The 21,510-nt window shown below is 40.0% G+C and overlaps 1 protein-coding gene across 4 annotated transcripts in view; it reads right to left on the reverse strand.

Moving 5' to 3' along the window:
• DIAPH3 (diaphanous related formin 3) overlaps positions 1 to 21,510 on the reverse strand; it is an 844,467-nt gene that overhangs the window by 585,846 nt on the left and 237,111 nt on the right. For all 4 annotated transcript variants that reach the window (XM_040341346.1, XM_040341345.1, XM_040341344.1 and 1 more), the window contains one exon: positions 767 to 841. In XM_040341346.1, the coding sequence (XP_040197280.1) occupies positions 767 to 841 (75 nt within the window). The remainder of the gene's footprint in view (positions 1 to 766; positions 842 to 21,510) is intronic.

Below are 21,510 nucleotides of genomic sequence, written 5' to 3' on the forward strand. Positions count from 1 at the left end.
TCACCAAGCTGTCACTGGAAGATAAAATAAAAAGCTCCAGCACATGTATCTCCAAACCTGACAGGTTCTTTTTAAGACCACACCTATAGCAATAAAATACTTTTTTGCCACAGCTACTTTGGGACAAAAAGTTGCTAAAAAAAAGAGGCAGTTTGCTAATGGCATTTTTGACGCATCATTATTACAACGTTGGGGGAAAAAAATCTTATTTTATTACATTTCAAATATGAACCACATTGTGGAGACAAATAAAAAAAAGAAAATCTGTTGAAAATGAGAGTTAAGCCCTGTACACACGATCGGATATCTGATGAAGTCTAATCCAATGGATTTTTCCATCAGATATCCGATGAAGCTGACTTTCATCAGTCTTGCCTACACACCATTGGTTAAAAATCGGATCGTGTCCAACACAGTGACGTAAAACACTACGACGTGCTGAGAAAAATGAAGTTCAATGCTTCCGAGCATGCGTCGACTTGATTCTGAGCATGCATGGATTTTTGACCGATGGATTTCCCCACAGACGATAATTTTTTTTCTATTGGTTTTTTTAACATAAGAAAAATTCAAAACAGGTTCTATTTTTTGTCACCGTTTTCATCAGACAAACCGATCGTGTGTACAGGGCTTTAGAAAGTTATGCAAGCATTTTCACCAATATCAGCAATGTAACAGAGGTTTCCAGTCAATGACATCTATGGAATTTTATTTTTCAATGTACTAAGTAAGCATATTATAAATCAAGCAGGAAAAAGCACATTACCTCTTCCCATCCACCATCCTTTCTAAAATATCAAGCAGCAATCCAAGGCCGTCATGACCAAAATGTTCAACCCAGCTGCAAAAAAAGAAAGTAAACATGTTAATATGATAGTATTCATAACTCATACTACATATTAATATAATGTATTTGTAATGATATGAGAAAACAAAATTAGTACTTATGGTATATCATCAGTTTGTCATACTATACCATGATTAATTACAGAGACATTACAAATACAGGGGGGAAAAAAAACTTACCGTAAAATACTTTTTTGGAGTGCATGGAAGGCTCGGTTCACACTGCTACAACAGCAAAACAGTACCACTGGCTGTGACTTTGCCCTGCGACTTCCTTCTGACTTGGGTGCTATTTAGCTGAAATTGCACCCAAGTTGGACCAAAGTAGTGTGGGAACCTTTTCTAAAGTCGAAGTGACTTTGTGTAGCATCAGTTAAGACGGCTCTCATAGGGTTTCACAAGTCAGATCCCATGTCGCAGCAGGGTGAACCAAGCCTAACAGACACAGGATGAAGTTGTTTAGATACAGTATATTGTGTTATGCTGCAGTTATAAGGATATTGGACACTAGTAAACAGAGCTGTAAGGACATAGCATAACTCTTCTCATTCCTTTTATGCCCCAGTTTTGAAGCATTCAATAGTAGAAGTGAAGGGATGGAAAAGTAAAAAATCTGTTATCCTAATTGTACATTAAGGTACAAAGGATGAAGTCATTTAGGTATCTGGGACATCAAAAGCAGTACAATTGAGAGGTTGACAACACAGCAACTGAAAAGCTAACAAGCCCACAGGTTAACAGAGTGGGCTCAAACGGCATCATCTGAGGCTTGAACTTGCACCTGTTAACTTTTAACGAATGTGCTAAATAAAGACCAGGTGGCAGTTTTGCAAATCTGAGAAACAAATGCCTGATGCAGAAGAACCCAAGAAGCGCTAACTGATCTGGTGGAGTGCACTTTAATGGGCCAAGGCTTGAATGGCCAGCTGTCAAATCTATCTGATGATAGTGGAACAGGAAGCAGTCTGTCCCCTAGGAGCACTCTCAGGAATTATAAACAAATTCAGACTGTCTAAAGAGAGTAGTAGCTGAGCGATAGATGTAACTGTGTGTACTACATCCAGATAATAGGGAAAAATCTCCTATGGATATCGCTGAGCAGTCAAAAGAGTGAAAAAGGTAGAACCATGTCTATAATAAGTTGATAGGAAGAAACCACTTAGGGAAAAAAAGGTGACCTTGGGCCTCAAAGACAACCTTGTCTTTGTGTACTAAAAGAAAGAGTTCTTCACAGATTAAAACTGCCAAGTCTCAATCACACCTTGCAAAAGTTGATGAATGAAGAAAGGAACCGTATGCGTAGGAGTAGACAGAGGTTGCCAAAGAACAGCCAGAACTAAATGTGGGAGACGTCCTGTACAAAGGTTTGAGAGGCGAGTTGTCTTTGAAAAAGTACTGAGTGGGGCTGAGAGCTAAGAATTGACAATGGTAGTCAAGAACAAATGTTGAGCCAGACCTGACTGGAGAAAAGACACAAACTGACCCATGGAGTACTTTCTGGGATGTCATCACCTTGTGTTGCACAATGAGAAACATTCTTTCCAGGGACAATGGTACCTTTTGCAAGAAGAGGATTTTCCTAGCTTTTAGGAGCGCATGACTAACTAAAATCGGGAAGGGTCCTGTCCTTCAGGTCCTAGGCTTCAACAGCCAGGCTATTTAAACTAGCAACCCAGAAGCAGTGTAGTAAGATGGTCCTTGGTAAAGATGATACAGATGATCTTGACCAATTAAGAGTCTGCCAGAAATCAACTGAGGTCCAAGCACAATGTCCTCCTGGGCAGGTTTGATGCACTGAGACCCAACATAATGCCCTCCACCAAAATCTTGCAAAGATATATAAAGAGTTTCATAATAGGTAAGGAGTATATTAGCCTGAACTGCTTCCACACAGTGATTAGAAGATCCAATGTAAAGCATAGAGGATCCCTGGACCTAGAAACAAACCTGTTTAATTTGTTGCAGAACATAAGAACCAGAAGTCCCAAATCCAGTGTCTCACAACTGAGACAGGTGTTCTAAAAAAAAAAAATAAACATTCCAGAAGTTTACACATGAGGATGTCCACCTGCCAATTTTCCACACCTGGCATGTGCACGGCAGAGAGCACTGAACCTGATGTTCTACTAAGCCAGGACAGACCAGAGGGAAGGGCAACAAATTGGTAATGTATGCAGTTCTGATGTGCCAGAAGATGGGGACATGCAAGTAGGCACTCTTAAAGTTCACAGAGGCTAGGAGGTCTCCTGAATGGAAATAAGCAATGAATAACCTGACAGATTCCATGAAGAATTGTTGTACCCGGAGGAAGGTGCTCAAAACATTTAGATCCAGTATAGGCCCTCCCTCTGGCCTTGGGGGCAGTGAAGAAGTTTAAATAAAAACCCTGGAACCTAACCCTTTCTAGGAAAATGTCTATGACCCCATGAGATTAGACATGCTCCAGCGTAGCATAGGGATGTGCTAATCTTAGGCAGTTTTGACAACATGAAGCACAGTGAAGGAAGAAACCAAAATGACAGGTGGGAACAATATACTGAACCATCTAAAATGTCCATCTGGGACCAGATGGCTTGAAAGACCAACAGTGGTACCCCCTTTCCCAAGTTGGAACACTTACTTATTTAAACATTTAGACATTTAAAGTCTCCAGGTCCAAGATGGGGGTCGATGTCCGTTTTGGTTATAGAACACAAGTGTTAACGTAAAACCCCTAAAACTTTTCTGTTGGTGGAAAAATTTAAAAAACTTCCAGGTTCAAGAATTCGGAAAAAGCGGTAATCAGGACCACTTGCCTATATAGAAACACAGGCATGCAAGAGGAGGGGGAAGACAGTGTAATTGCAGCTTTTAACCCCATAAAAACAATTCTCTTACCCATGCATTAAAGTTGCTTTCTAAACAGGTCTCCCACAAAGGTCAACAGACATCCCTCCGCGTTTGAAACTGGGGGCATGCCTCTAGGGTGAAGAGAACTTGTAAACATGGATGGATGCCCAAGGTTTTCGCCTGAATAGGGCCCCTGGATTAGGTCTGGACATGGAGGTTTGAGTCTAGGAGTAAAAAAATAACTATCCTGGGGCTGGTTTAGATAAGTTTGTGGTTTGGGCTTCATTTGTTAACAACCTTTACGAGGGTGCTCAAATAGGCACCAAAAATCTGTTAACCATTAAACGGCATGCATAACAAGCAGTTTTTTTATTGCTGATCCACAGATCTGTGACAGCTGCACACATTTCTCTCTTGCGGCCTTGTATATCTCTAAATCTCTATGTTTATTACAGCTAGCAGTTATCTTCATTACCAGAAGGTAAAATTCTAAACTAAAATCCTGTCATCTAGGTCATCCCAAGTTATCCAAACTGGTCAATAAAGATCAGGTGGGTTTTGTACCCTCCAGACACGCTGGGGATAACATGAGGCGCACTATTGAACAAATTGACTCGTCCGGCACTTGTATAGAGTTTAGATGCCTAAAAGACATTTGATCGCTTAAGCTGCCACTTCATGTTTTCTACGTTTTTCGTAATTTGGGTTTAAGGGTCCCTTCCTCGCAGCTTTACGGGCCTTGTATTCTCAAACATCTGCAGATGGCCTAATTTTTATCCCCTTTTTTTTCCCATGTCAAACGGCACCAGACAGGGATGCCCTCTTCTTTTTATCCTCTGTCTGGAGCCTCTGGCGGAAGAAATCCGATGTCACCCTGACACCAGGGGGATATTGATGAGACAGTGGGAGTACAAGTTATCCCTCTTTGCTGATAATATCCTTTTAACGTTGACGAATCCGATCATTTTACTTCCTTCCCTACACTCCCTTCTACATACTATTGGGTCTATATCGGGCTATAAAATTAATACTGCTAAAACTGAAGCCCTCCCCCTGCACATATCGCCAGATACTTTAACACAAACCTTTAAAGTCTACACCCTCCAAATGGTATTTGGGTATCCAGCCTACCTCCTCCTACGCTAGCATATACTCTGCTAACTACCCCCCTTTGTTTCAGGACATATATCGATGCCTCCACCAATGGGCTACATACCCTATAACCATGTTAGGAAGAATCAACGTCGTGAAAATGTCTGTGTTGCCACGGTTACTATATCTCTTTGAAACCCTACCAGTTGCAGTACCTGTCGGTCAGCTTAAAGCCCTTCACAGAGGTTTTTTTAAATTCATATGGAACAACAAGACGCACACCGGATTGCCAGCTCTGTTTTTTTTTCTCTAAAAACTCAAGGGGTCTGGGAGCCCTTGATATTACTAAGTATTATTACGCCTCTCACCTCCGGGCTGTAGTCTCCTGGTCATGTCAGGTGGCTCCAAAATCGGTGGTCAGAGATTGAGCGGGGCGCCATTCATCCGATCCACCTATGCTCCTTGGTATGGTCTCACCTGCTATTAACTGACCCCGTATTTAAGTACATGTGTTTAGCACCAATGTTATTCACTATGTCCATATGGCGTAAATGTGTGTTGAAGTACTCCCTCACCTCACCATGTCCTCTATCCAATATACTGTTAAATATGGCCCTACCAGACAGACTGTCCGTTGGATGCCTATTGCCTTGGATGCAGACACCTCTCTTCCAACTGTGTAATCTGATACACCTGGTCACTCGCATGCTCCAAACGTTTGCGACACTGCAGGAAAAATTCTCTATTCCTCAAAACCTATTCTAATTCTACCTTCAGGTCAGACATTTTTTGCAATCAATGTCCCAGTCTCTCATCCTGGACATACCTACCCCTTTTGAACACCTATGTGCTGAGGGCCCTCACCAATTGCATCTAATCTCCTTCATATACCATATTCTACATTATTCCACAAAAATATTAGATGATGCTCACTTACACATGTGTAAATGGAACACTCTATTAGGACGTCCTATTACATTGCAAACATGGGCCAAAATTTGGTCATCAACTTTTAAGTCCTTCAAGTGTGTGGTGCAGAGAGACGGCTGTGAAGATCCTAATGTTTTGGTATAGGACTCCAGAGTGTATCCATCATATGGAACCCACACTCTAAGCTAAGTTTTGGAGATGTGGTACAGAGATAGGTTTGCACTTTCATATTTTTTGGACTTGCTCATGTCTTCAGGCATTCTGGTCAGAGGTAATGCAAATACTTCAGTGTGTGACAGGTCTGCCACTCCCCTTAGACCCTTATCCATTATTTGCTAGGGCTCCTTTTTCTGGGTATTTCTAACCCGACTAAACGTCCAATCTCCTATATCCTCTTAGCAGGAAAAAAGGGCTTCACCACGTTGTGTTGGCTGTCAACTACCCCTCCCTCCCAATTACAATTTGTACAACTTATAGCAGAGATCAGAAGGATGGAGTTCCTTACAACCAATGTTCATGACACAGTTTCTCAGTTTAACAAAATTTGGGAGCCCTGGGACCAATCGGATTATGGGGATCATATAAATTGATTGAATTTTTGGAGTCTGTTGTCTTGGTGTAATTTGTATGCGTTTGTCTTCCGTTATAATGCCCTTCTGTAGATCCCTTTATTATGAGATGACACTCAATTATATATGCCATATACTGTATATTTCTGCCCTTTGATAACCTTTAAAACCATTGTTTTCATAGCAAGATGAGAAAGTTCTGACAATGTGTCATGGCTATTTGGTCTCATGTCCTGTTTTTTCTATTGTTTTCCGAATTAATAAATAATAAAAATACAATAACAAAATAAATTGTAAACTAGGCTGAAATCTGCATCAGTTATTCAAACCCTGAACTTGCAGCACCTTAAAAGGATAACTGAAGTAAAAGAAACCTCAGGATTACATCAAATATGTGGGGTCCATTCACTTCCCTATAGCCAGGGGGACCCGTCAAGTGTGTCCCCTATTACTGCTATTATTTGCAATAGCGATAGAGCCCTTAGCCGTGGCAATCTGCTCCAACCATGCTATTTTTGGAATCATGATAGCAGGAACCCGAAACAAACTCAGCCTCATTATTGATGATGTATTTCATCTCACTTTACCACACAAATCTGACCTTACTGAATTTGCCCTCCTCTCAGGACTGGATGTAAACAGTAAATCTAAAGCACTTAAAACAGTTGTAAACTCTGGCTGGTTACAAGAAAAAAAAAAAAGCTTTGCACACTAGCACATTATGAAATACTTACATTGTAAGAAAGCCTTCTAACGGCACGCTGTCACCGCTGAGAGGGCTGACATCTTCCCCTGGTCTTTCTTCCAGGTTCGCACACGGGGCCGTCAGTTCCGTGAATGAGCTCTGAGCAAGTAATAATGGACCCTTAGAGTGTATGCGCTGGTGACGTCACCATCTGCATCCAGGGTGAATTTCTTCTAAACGGTGCACGCTTAGGAGATATTAATTTTACCTACAGGTAAACCTTATTAAAGGCTTACCCTATAGGTAAAAATCACCAAGCAAGCTTTACTATCGGTTTAATGTTACTCTACCACCGGGCTGTCTCACCTCATTAGGACGACATATTTACCGAAGCTTCTATACGGTACTACTTCTGCACCCTCCCATTCTGGATCCCTACGGCAATGTTCCGTTCTTTACAGCAACAAATTGTAATTTTAATATAGCACAGCGCTAGGCCTATGCTGGCATGGTGTATTCTAGTAATAAGTAAGCTCTTAGGGAGTCAGTCTGCCACATCTCCTAAAATATTATAAGGCAGCTCAATTAGACTATATCCCAAATATAATTTTGTGTCTCTAAGAGCCCAAAGTTGCAATCCCATATGCGTAAATATTCTTTTCTGCCACCCCACCCTCCCAGCAGGAAAATAAATTACCACATAACAAGATATTCTGCTATGTTCAAATAAAACATTTCTTGATGACAAACATATGCTGCCTGGAAGGCCTGTTGATGCGCATATCTTTTGAAATTAAGTGTGCCTCAGACCCACACACTATAGGCCTGATCTCATTTATCCAGACCCAACGCATAGACTGGACCCATATATGGGAGTCCACCAAATCTGGTTCCACTAACGTTCTACCGGTGGAAACGAATTATAAAATAATTGCTCACTATTGTGCTTCCACAACTGCAGACAAAAAAGGCACATTTCTCCATGTGTGGTTGACATGGTCTGTGGTAAACCACTTCTGGGCTAGTATTCATGAAAAACTGAGGGGACAGAGCTAAACCTATTGTTTGTACGACGCCTACCAATGTATCCACAAAACTTTCCCTTTTCCTCTTGTTATCTGAATGCCCAATTTAAACAGTTTTGTTGTGGTTATTACTAATAAAATTACTGAACACAGTTTGCTCGGCCTGAGCGATTCACTGACTATACTGTCTTTTTGAATACATCTCTCAAATGACAAATATGTTTCAAATATTTTACTGTTTGCATTTACACTTCCTTTATTGATTTTTTTTTCTGGTTTTAAAAAAAACAAACTCTGCATATACTGTACATAAAACACTTATTCATTAAAACACTTCATGCATAAAACACAATAAAAAAAATCTTAAAAACAAAAAATACAAAGGGTACAAGACAGAGTAATTAGATATGTATACAAACTCATTAGCTCTGCTCAGGCAGAAAATATTGTTCAATTTTCTAATTACATGGCCCTCAGGATGACACCAAATAAAGTAAATGTTTCATTTTTCACAATTTGACTTACAATTATTGCATATTTTTAATAAGCTGATCAAGATTCTACTTTTTGATAACATGAAAAGTAATAACTGCAGGATTTCGACCTTCTAATGGTGAGCTTACAGATAATCTCACAAAAAAGCTGAAAGGTTTTGTGGAACACGCTGTTTTGTAAATAACAAGCCCACATATTAAAAAATGTATGTATGTTGTTACACCAGAGTGATTAAAAAAGGCCAAATAACTTGCAAAGTTACAATAGATGAACAAAATTCAAATAACATATAGGACAATAAATGGGTTTTCGACTACAAAAAAGGCTGACAAGCGTTGTACTCCTGGCATTAATCATTGTGGCCACAGTGCTTGATTATAATTTTTTCAATGACATTACAGCAACAAAACATCACGTCAGGTTCCTTTTAAATGTACCCGTAAAAAAAAAAAAAAAAAAAAAAACATGTACGGTTTAGAAAAATGAAACAAATCGTTGTGATATGAGGTAGCTCTAGATTGTCAGTCTGTCGTATTGCCAAAAGCAGTCTTTTATTTTCAAAAACAGTCAGACAGAAAAAAACATTTTCAGCAAAGAACACAAAATAATGCATATGCTGGTTCAAAATTGCCAAACTACTTAAAGAGGTGCACCGCCACCATACCAGTCACACTCTTTTTTGAGGTTTCCCATTAGCTTCATTGATCCCAAGTTGGAGGTTTTCACAGCTCAGCCACTGTGGCTCAATCCTAAGCACAGCAGCTAAATGTTTCTGCTTACTTTTCTGGACTCTGAGGCACTTGGGTTAATTCCCATTCTGACCAAAGTTACTGTAATCAGGATTTGGAGGTTCTTCCCACCCAAAACTCTTCTAATCTCCAAAATTAAGGGTCCATAAAAAGGACTTCAGAGAGCAATCCGTTGAGCACAAAAAAAAACCTGTACTTTCCTCTCCAGCAAGACTACCTCGGAACTCGAGAGCGAGCCTGCTCAGGTGCCCCCATAACAAGCAGCACTCTGCAGGAGAGAACTATGAGCACCGGTGGGGGACCTGAGAATATTGCCTTTAATATTGCTTTAAGGTTTTTCTTGGGGAGGGCTTAAATGCTTGGGCTTAAGTAAAAATGTTTGCAATTAATTTGCTGGTCCCTATGCCCTCTACCCAGTGGCACTCCGCCAGAGAATATACCAGGGGAACATAACCAGCTGACAGTAAAAGCCTAATACACACGATCAGAAAATGGTATGAAAAATACCACTTTTGAAGCAATTGTGCGGTATTCTGAGCATTTGAAAGCTGATCAGAACAGGTCATGCTAAATTATCAGATGGGACAAGCACGAAAATTTTTCCCATACGATGCCAGATCATATCATTTTAATTTAATCAGTACAGTACATCACATCCAAATTTGTATTCTGTAGTCAAAGAATTTTCATAACTTTAGTAACCTCTTCATTTTCGATATGGAGAACCGTATGAAAAAAAAAAAGACGATTATTCTTCTGATAATTTTATTGTGTATATTAGATTTAGGCCGATTAACTTGAGTACAACTAGACTGCTTTATTCTCTTGCCCTTATCGCAAGCGGCTGCTATAGCTGCTGGCAATAATCGCCATCTTCTCCAGGCATGCATATACACACACACACACGCACACACCCACCAGGAGAAGACAATGGCCCGTAGGAGGTTGCAGGAAAGAAATTTGCTCCATCTATGGCCAGGCTTACACACATATAAAATCCCTTACTGTGTGGAGTGTCTTAAAGTAAATCTTTAAAAGAAATGGAGAGTCTGCCTATCTCTTTCTCAAAAAAAAAAAAAAAGATTATAATGGTTACAATTCTGACCCACTGGCTACAGAACCTTCAAGGCCGATTGAAAGCATACCATATCACAATTCCAGTAAATGCACATTAACACACTACAGATATGCAATGTTGTACATGGCAATCCAATGCTAATCTACAACGTGCTGCAATTCACCTGCGTTGTAGCACACATCAACGAATAGCGTAAAAAGCTCAATGCATTGTGCTGTCTGCACTAAAAAAAGGCGATACTAAGTTTCCCTGCGTGCAAAGATAGCCATTCATTTTAAATAGTCTGGCTAATGAAATGTACTACAGTGTTAATCTGCACACTCTCTCTGGATTAGTGATTGTCAGTATTAAAACCAGAGGGCCTATATGACCGCAGGTGTTTGCAAACTAGCATCTGTACAATAAGTCGTCAGCAGTGGCAGCCTCCATGTTTCTCCCATCAATGGTTTCATAGCAGGATCATACAATGCACAATTAGTTTCCACTAAATGACTAACCAACATGTTTAGCTACTTTTTGTCCACCCATGCACCATTAGATTTATACTACCTATGGACAGAATATGGGATGCCAGCCATGTCCAAAACAACTGCACACCAAGCTGATCACAACCTTCTCATAGGTTGATGCATGTGTATTTGGAAAACTGCACAATGCTTGGTGGTTGTTTGCAATAAGCCTCATCCTTGCTTAACCACTTAAGGACCGCCTCCTGCACATATACGTCGGCAGAATGGCACAGCTGGGCACATCCACGTACAGGTACGTTCTGTACTAGTACGCAGCCGTGGGTCGCGGGCGCACACCCGCGACCCGGTCCGAAGCTCCGGGACAGCGGGACTCGTGGACCCGATCGCCGCTGGAGTCCCGTGATTGGTCCCCGGAGCTAAAGAACGGGGAGAGCCGTGTGTAAACACGGCTTCCCCGTTCTTCACTGTGGCGGCGGCATCGATTGTGTCGTCCCTTATATAGGGGGACACAATCTATGACATCACACCTACAGCCACACCCCCCCTACAGTTGTAAACACACTTCAGGTCACACATAACTCCATCAGCGCCCCCTGTGGGTAACTCCCAAACTACAATTGTTATTTTCACAATAAACAATGCATTTTAAATGCATTTTTTGCTGTGAAAATGACAATGGTCCCAAAAATGTGTCAAAATTGTCTGAAGTGTCCACCATAATGTCGCAGTCACGAAAGAAATCGCTGATCGCCGCCATTAGTAAAAAAAATAAATAATAAAAATGCAATAAAACTATCCCCTATTTTGTAAGCGCTATAAATTTTGGGCAAACCAACCGATAAATGCTTATTGCGATTTTTTTTTACCAAAAATAGATATAATACGTATTAGCCTAAACTGAGGGAAAAAAAAAGTTTAAATATATTTTTGGGGGATATTTATTATAGCAAAAAGTAAAAAATGTTTTCAAAATTGACGCTCTATTTTTGTTTATAGTGCAAAAAATAAAAACCGCAGAGGTGATAAAATACCACCAAAAGAAAGCTCTATTTGTGGGGAAAAAAAGACGCCAATTTTGTTTGGGAGCCACGTCGCACGACCGCGCAATTGTCAGTTAAAGCGACGCAGTGCCGAATCGCAAAAAGGGGCCTGGTCTTTTACCTGCATTTTGGTCCGGGTCTTAAGTGGTTAAAATCAAGGTGTGTGTGGATGTAACTAAACAGGAATGAACAGGAAAAATATGAGAATGATACGCATTATAGGGGAAAATGTATGAACGTGTTTGCTACTTTCAGTGAGTGGGAATGACAGTTCTAATGTTTGTTTCTAGGGAGGTTTATGCAGGACTTGCATTACTTTTGCATGTGAAAAGAGTTCACTGGAAAATTAGACAAAATATTTATTTTTGTGTTTGTTTTTTGTTTTTTTTAACAGAGAACATCATGAATTCACCAAAAATAGCAGTATTTGAGGAAATACCATATTCATCTGACATAGCACATTTAGATATGTACACACACACACAAGAAGAAAAAAATTGCAACAGTCACAAGCACCAAATGTCGTTAAGAGGTGGGTGGTGTTCTGACAATTATACAGAAAAACATTTACCCAATCACACACTCCCTATACAGCCAGGGGTTCACTTCCACTATCAAGCTGAGATTGCTCTGCCTGACAGTAAAGTCCTAACTCAGTAACGGGTGCTGTAATGGAGTGAGCCCTCTGGTGCCTAGCAGGTGGTGGACCTAATCAAGGACATACAAGCAACACATAAAATAACATGTGTGTTTACTACTGTGACAGAGGCTTTTGAAGGGGACTGCAGGGGAGCCTCTTGCCTACTGACTATGGGCCCCAGCTTTTGATGGGGCTCTATTCTTGGTTGGTGTGTGCCTGGGGGACCCTTGGAGTGGTGTTGTCTTGAATTAGGGTCCATGTCTCCCCAAAACATACAGACTATGGGAATCTCGATTCGAGTACAGATTTGAGGCCTTTGTGCCCAAACCGGCAATGACTGCTTTGCTGGGGTCTCTTACGGGTCTGTTTATTAAGGTGTTAAGTGTTTATTGTTAAGTGTCTCTCTGTGTGCCTCCTTGGTGTGCATTCCCATTGTTAATTGAGTAATTTATTGTTTCTATCTTTCTGATCATTTCTTGGAGATGTGATTAGTGTTGTGACCACTTTACCTTGTTAGCAAACCATTGAGGGATGTTGTGTGTTTATGCTTAGGATAATGTGTATTATATCCAGAGTTGTGGGCTGGGTGCCAAACTATCTGGGCACAATGGCTTGTTTAGGTGACTAGTTGTTAATTAGTTCATGTTAAGAAGATTGTGCTCAGCTATTAGTTGCTAGCTGCAGATTAGCACACGTGTATGTTGGTTATTCCTTAGCTATGTTACTTATATTCCTGTTTACAGTTTGTACTGCTAGTGTAATGTAATCAAATGTTTATCTGATATTGCATGGTATATATTCTGTGTGAATTTACAATAAAGAGTTCCAGTATGCACCTAAGCTAGTGTTGTCTAGTATCGTGGGTGCAATATTCAGCTATAATACCAGATTCCTGGTTCCAGACTGGAGAAAGACATATCTTGATGGAAGCACCCAAGCTGGGTACTGGATGGTTCGGTCACAAGCATAAGAGGGTTAAACAGTGGCAAGAGAATACATGCATGCCTAAATATGTTTCCTCTAACAATACATCACCTGAATTTGCATGTTTATGCACCAAGCCAGTGGTTAACGCTTGCTGCCTTATCTCAGACTAATCTAGCTGAAGCAAGACAATAGTATAAGGTGGGAAAAATCAACCTAAGTTAACAACCTTCTTCTGTGTCTTTGGCTTTCCAGAGGTGTTAATTTCAGTCTAACAACTATGATCTCTGCAATTAGGTTCAAAGGCAATTGTTTTATGAGATGAGTGAATATGAGTGAATATACCAAAGGCAGTTAATAACTTGGGTAAAACAAAATAACTAGATTACTAGATAACAAATAAACAAGCAAAATGTTAAAATGCCTAATGATCCTATTTCCTGGAATAGCTATGCTGTAAAACTCAAAACACCCTTTAAATGAAGCCATTCATACAGCACTGATGAATGTCACTAGATAGATTCATTAAAAGTAAAAATCAACTTGCATACAGATGTTTGAGATTTAAATGGCAAGACAAGATCACATTGAAAAAAAGATACTTTAAGAAATGACATCTTTGCGTATTGCCATTCTGTTTCCATACTTTAATAATCAACAAGCTGTATGCCTTCAAGCATCTTATAATCAAATTCAAGCATGTATGTCAGTGTGAATTTCAAGGTGCTGCAAAGAGGCCTTTACCTCAATTCAATTTGTTTGAAAAGGCTAGGTACCTACACTGAGCTTAAATTAATTTGGTTTTTTTCCTCCAGCAGCTTGAACCATTATCCCAAGGGGTGCTTGATATATGCACTGAATTTACAATTCATGCTTCACACTCCTTGACAATGTTTCTAGACAAACAGTTGTTATTTAAATCTGAAGAGCTATCAATTGTGCTTTAAGAGGGTGGGTTATAGAACAATGTCAAGCAACTGCAGTCAATATTTACAAGAATACAGCAACTGACAAGCATACTCAACACAATAGCATATGAAGTAATAGTAACCAAATGCTACCAAATATATAATACCATCTCTTTTAGCACTCATTGAAAAGATTTTAAAGTGCAACTACACTGCATCTAAGCACCACAAACAAAAATGCTATTAAATTCATTTTTAATATTCAAAGGAAACACACTCATCCATCCACGTTTCCATGTTTTATTTTGCTTTTAAAAACAACCCCTAGCATTTCTGGCCTTGGGAAATGGCAGATGATTCATGTAGCATTTACTTCCTGGAATCTACCTGCTCTGCAGAGCAGGAGGATGTGCTTAGCTGAGAAAACCCCTCCTCCTCTCCAGAAGACTCTGGGAATGTATGACATCATTTGCCTAGGCCTGGAAACCAGAAAGTAACTGAAGAAATAAAATAAAAAAGTGAATTTGATATCAAGGATAAGTTCACCATCTTTTTTGCAGGTAAAATAAAAATGTGCATTTAATATATATTTTTTGTTAGTCTGTAAAGAGTTGCAATCTCAGGCTCTTGCAGACTGTTTGTGTATCTACCCATACCTCGGATAAGGCAGTAACTAAATGAACTACCCAGAGCGCTTCATCAGCACCCTGGCAGTTCATTGAGCACTACAAGCCATCAGATGCAAAGGCTGTTGGTACTTGGTAGTTCATTCATTCACAAAACTCTGTGAATAAATGAAAATGCTTTTTTGGGCAGCCCTGCATAGCCACATTTTTTTTTCAAATAGTGACAACAGGTGAGGAGAGAAGATCCCTGGTCTGCTGTCACAATTAGGTTGGAGATCTGAGAGAGGCTACAGGAGCGTGAACATATTACCCTAAAGATGGATGGAACATGTGACATGTTCCAAAAGGTGACCCAATTATTTAAAAATGCTAGCAGCATAAGGATTAAAAATAGTTCTATTGACTAAGGGAGTGTTTCGCTTTAAGAGTTAGACTGGGTTCACACTACGGTTTTCCCGTCCGTCAGCCGCATACGATTTCAGTATTGAAAACGTACGGGCCCGGACGGGAAAACGTATAGATAGACAATGCATTGCAAATCGTATGCACTCAGATGCATCCGGGTGCGTACGATTTGCTGGCAAAACGTTTTTTAAACGTACGCAAAACCGTGTTCAACCACGGTTTTGCGGTCGTTTTTAAAACAGTATGGCAAACGCATACGTTTTCCTTTAACATTAATGTCAATGGAAAACGCACATATGTGCGGTTCCATACGTTCCCGTCCGTTTCAGCCGCATACGGTTTTTCATATAAATCGTATGCGGCTGACGGACGGGAAAACCGTAGTGTGAACCCAGCCTTACAGAGAGAGTATTTTAAAGGAACACTAAAGGTTCGTTTTTTTATTAGATCAATTGATTGCTGTAAGCAAGAGCATATAAATATCACTTACCTTGTTTTTCCTTTTGACCTCCAAAATACAGTAATCCAGGTTTGAAAATGCCATTTCCTGTCTCTCCTCTTCTTGCTTTCCACCAGCATCTGAGCTGTTTTGCATGGTGGAAAGCAGAATGTGCTCACCCCCTCCCTATGACTACAGCCCTGCGTGAAGATTCTCTCTTATCCCTCACAGGCATGGAGGCCAAGCCTAGGCCAAGCCTAATGGGAACTGTAGTTCCCATTAGGCCGTGATGTAGCAAGAATGAATGCGCACCGCAAACCAGGAAGTCAGTGAGAATAATTATTCAGGAGTGACGGAGGTGAATAAAAAAGCTTGATTTCAACAGGAATCAAACTAGTTATAATGCAAAACATAACTTTTTACTTCATCAGATACTGTCAGACTTTAATTTAAGAGGAAAATATTTTTGTCTTTACAACCCCTTTACAGAACATACAGTAGCCTGGCCTATATATAATGAAAATCAAGGAAACAGGATGTCTAAGGTAATTTAAAATGCCAAGTACCCAACATTTTATTTATAATATGACTGTAGGCATTATTCTGCAAGTTCCATTGTGACAGAAGTTTGGTAGAAGAGTTTTTTTTGCCAGTCCGTTTTTATTTAACCACTTCAATACAGGGCATTTTCACCCCCTTCCTGCCCAGATCAATTTTTAGTTTTCAGCGCTGTCGCACTTTGAATGACAATTGCGCGGTCATGCAACACTGTACCCAAATTAAATCTTTATGTTTTTTTCCCTACAAATAGCTTTTTTTTGGTGGTATTTGATCACCTCTGTGGTTTTAATTTTTTGCGCTTTAAACAAAAGAAGAGCGACACACAATATGTCTTACTTTTTGATTTAATAAATATCACAATTTAAAAAAAAAAAAAATCCTCAGTTTAGACAGATACGTATTCTTCTACATATTTTTGGTTAAAAAAAAAATCGCAACGAGCGTTTATTTATTGGTTTGCGCAAAAGTTATAGCATCTACAAAATAGGGGGGTAGATGTATGGAATTTTTTTTATACTAGTAATGGTGGCGATCTGCGATTTTTTTTGTGACCGTGACATTGCGACGGACACATCGGACACTTTTGACACGTTTTTGGGACCATTCACATTTATACAGCGATTAGTGCTATACAACTGCACTGATTACTGTGTAGATGTGACTGGCGGGGAAGGGGTTAACACTAGGGGGCGGGGAAGGGGTTAAATATGTTCCCTGGGAGTGATTCTTACTGTAGGGGGAGGGGGCTCACAAGGGGAGGAGACCGATGTGTGTTCTTCTGTACTAGGAACACACATCGGTCTCCTCTTCTCTGACAGGACATGGATCTGTGTGATCCATGGTCCTGCTGTGATTGCGGGCAATCGTGGGTGCCCGATGGACATCGCGGCCGCCAGGCACACCGGATCCTGGACGATGCGGCGGGTGCGCACGCCCTTGCGGCCCGAGAAGCTCAGGACATCAGGTGCCATTCACCCAGAGGGAGGGAGGGTTCCTGCCGACGTTAAATTACTATGACTCGGTAAGGAAGTGGTTAAAATGAAAATAAAAAGTTGATAAAGCAGTTGCCAACAAAGGGAATTTTGACAAGCAAAACAAGTAACAAAACATACCAAGCCACCTGGCTCACTCTTCAGAAGCACTGCTGTTTTTTTTTGTTTTTTAACTGGTCCCTCAGACCGTCTCATACAGCTTCTCTTGGCTATCTGGGCTTTCTTGGATCACTCAGCCTGTAGTCACAGCTTCCTGCTGTATAGGCCCACTTCTGGCCTTTAAATAGGGGCTCTCCTGATACCCAAGGCATTCTCACTCCCTTTGTGATTTAGAGATTTCCTCAGTCCCCCGGACTTGCCTAGCTGACCCGGCTCTCAGTCTCCTAGACTCGCTTATTAGACTTAATTTTCTTAGCACTATGGACATGAAATCTCTCCTCCAGCATTGAGAGATGCCTCTTGAGGGCCATCTACTAACAGGAACCCAGAGCTATGCTCAAATCATTCATTGTAAGTGATATGTGCACCTTGACACACACACTGCTGGTCAATGGGTAGGAAATTTCGTCCTTTCCAAAGCCCTTTGAAACCTCTAGACCAAGGCCATACGTGGATCGAATTTCGAAAGATTTTTTTTTTGAAAATCTTATCTAAGAATTTCCGTTTGGATTTCACACCTTTAGTGGGCTGCAGCAACAGACAATTTTTGTGCGGCCATAAAATTTGAGTAATTGGGCTTGTTTAAAATTCGTTGAAAAACAAATGATGTTCTAATCAATGATGGAAGAATCGTGCGAGAAATGTAATCAAAAAAGAAATGCGCATGAGTGCAAGAAAATAAAAATTCACGGAAAGAAAGGAAGACTCCCAGCCACGAAAATTATTTTCTGTAGCAACATGAGGTGAAATTGAAGGCGTGGTTGATCAAAGTCAATGGTGGCATCATTGGATCACAAAACGCACAACATTTCTGATATTCGAAAGAAGATTCTTTTGAAATTTGACCAATCCAGAAATACTAAAATCCAGGGAAAGCTGAAAAAACAGCTCTGCTCATACCGATACTCCAGAGTCATGCACTCTGCAAACATGGGAACCATGTGTCCTTTGTAGAACCATCTTTACAGTGGTAGAGCCTTGCACTGTCACACCTCTACACTCTGCTAAACAAATTTAAATCGGTAGTGGGAAAAAAAGTCCCCTGCAAGTTGATGTCACAATGAGCTTGTATGCACTGCATACTAGCACATTATGACAGTTTTGCCTGTAAAGTGGATTCCTCCTGCAGTTTTTGTTCACCGCTGACAGGACTTCAATTTTTACTTTGTCCTCCTTCCAGGTTTGCATGTGCATGGGGATACACGTTTGCAAGAGAGTACTCTGACCAGACAGCACACTTGAGTGTGCCGTTCATTCAGAGCACAGTGCGCATGTGCTTTTGATGTCACTGGCTGCTACAAATGTGAATATCTCCTAAACGGGGCACGTTTAGGAGATATTAACTGTAAATAGAGGCAAGTCTCATTATAGGCTTATCTGTAGTTACAAGTGAAAGAGTGGACTTTATAACCTCTTTAGGGATGGCATTAAACACCAAGATGAAATCTTCTACTGCCTCCCACAAAACTAAATCAAAATAAAAATTAGACACTGTGGGGTTTTCTTGATGAAGAATTGTTGAAAATCCCACTACACACAGGCACAGCATAAAAGTATTTCAAGGAGAATTGATGCTGTTCCAATAAAAAAAAAAGATGGCCCTACATTTGATAGTAGCCATATTCATAGGCTTTTCTATTATTCTGTCAACTAACTTTATCAATCAAAGCCTTTATTTATGATATTACTTTTCAGGATAATTCAAATTAGTCTGACAACATTTGCAATCAGGCGAGAGGAAACATAGGAACCACAAAATAAAATATTATACCATTTAGACACTTACAGAGATAACTCTAGGAACAGGAGCTCTGAAGCTGTGCCAGTGCTCCAGTAACTATGTCCAACTACTTGCAAACAATTAGACTACTGTTTGATGGATTACACGGGTCACACAATTTTCGGTGCATTAAATGAGGTTACACCTGTATCTTCACTCATGAACTATAATTAGGGTCAGAGATGTCATAATCCAAATTACTGTACTGCCAGGGGAACAGAAAAGAATGTTATCTTTGGGACAATTTATCCACTTATAGCAGAGAATTCATGATCAAATATAAGACTGCAGTACATTACATCACTGTATTTAATCCCAGTAGAGGATGATTTTGCAGTCTCTAATCACCAGAGCCAGAATAGGTGCAAATAAAAGCTTTATACGGGCCATAATTGTATTAAGTGCAAGTGATAAATGACTCAGACAGACTACTGGAAATTGGTTTTTGATATTATATTAAAGCTGACCTTCAGGTTGAAGGCATCAAATTTGTTATTTTGTCACATGGACAGTACAGCAGCTTTTTGGTAAAATATCTAGTTTATTTCTCACAGAAAGATGCTTACCTACCAGGAAGCAAAGCACTTGTAGAATGATGGTAAAACTTTGCACAGAAAACCAATTAGTTCTCAAAGTGCTTTACAAATAACCAAAAAGCAAACATATGTAATGGTCTTATAAAAAAATATTAAAATGGTTAATTTTCTGCCTACCACCAAAGCACCAACACACTAAGAATAGTGCTATTTAGTGTGAAATATGGTGTCAAAAACACCTGAGCCACATATGAATTGTAAAAATCATGTTTACAGTAGTTGTAGTATACGCCTAGCCTCTAGCACTGGGTTGGTTCACTTTAACAGCTGATGTGGGATCTAGCAAGGAAATGTAGAACAATAAACACTTACCTTATGAGCTTCAAGAAACAGGATTCATAAAGTTGTTACTAAGTCACATGAATCCAAGGTAAATTTTCTGACCTACTGCAGATCTACATTGTTGATGTAAATTTCAACATTCTTCATTCACTGGCATTCATTTACTAAAACTGGAGAGTGTGAAATATGGTGTAGCTCTGCATAGAAACCAACTGGCTTCTATCTTCAGCTTGTTTAATTAAGTATTGACAAAAACAACCACACTGCGACTAATCCCAATACACAACTTGATGTGGTTGTAAAATGAAATAAATGAATAAGTGTCAAAGCATCCTCAAAATACAACCTCGACTTACCCAGAAACTTTAGAAAATAGTCTGTGCCTTGTCCTGCAGCTTTAAAATGTATTTTTGTTTCCCTAAATAGCTTCCTTTACCTTAGTGCAGTCCTCCTTTACTTACCTCATCCTTCGATTTTTCTTTTAAATGTCCTTATTTCCTCTGAGAAATCCTCACTTTCTGTTCTTCTGTCTGTAACTACACACAGTAATGCAAGGCTTTCTCCCTGGTGTGGAGAAAGCCTCTTGAGGGGGGAGGGGGCGAGCAGGCAAGTCAGGATGCTCTTTACTTTGCAGATAGAGAAAGCAGCTGTGTGTTAGTGGGCGTCCTGACACTCCTGCTTGCCCCTCCCCTCAAGAGGCTTTCTCCACACCAGGGAGAAAGCCTCGCATTACTGTGTGGAGTTACAGACAGAAGAACAGGAAGTGAGGATTTCTCAGAAGAAATAAGGACATTTAAAAACAAAATCGAAGGATGAGGTAAGTGAAGGAGGACTGCACTAAGGTAAAGAAAGCTATTTAAGGGGAAAAAAATTACCTTTACAACCCCTTTAAAATTGTCAGTGTATATGCTCACAACCGCTACCAAATAATGGTGAATGAACTCACAAGGATAGATTATTAAGAACCTCACTGTTGTACAGGAGTGGATAATTTTTCATTATTCAGATGTGCTCGGCTAAGATATGCAAATAAGTATGATTGGCCAACAGGACCCAGCTGTGTAGTACTATTGACTTGGGTGTATGGCGTTTAGTGACCATTTCCTTTAATTCCACAATTATCAACTAAGTAGCATATCATTTAAAATTCAAGCACTGGTATTATTGCAAATGCTAAGCTTTATCGTGTGTCTGTCTTTGAAGTGTATGTCAACTCTTAAATACATTTTTCTCTTTATGTGATGCAAATTTAAACTTGTAAACAATTGTGCATTAGATAATTTTACAAACTAATCATAAAACACCTTTTTAGTTGTTTTTTTGCTCACATGCTCATCCTTCTTTGCTCTGCAATGCACTCAGAACTCTGTGGTTGGAGCAAGCTGTGACG

The sequence above is a fragment of the Rana temporaria genome, chromosome 2, assembly GCF_905171775.1.
Source record: "Rana temporaria chromosome 2, aRanTem1.1, whole genome shotgun sequence".
NCBI lineage: Eukaryota > Metazoa > Chordata > Amphibia > Anura > Ranidae > Rana > Rana temporaria.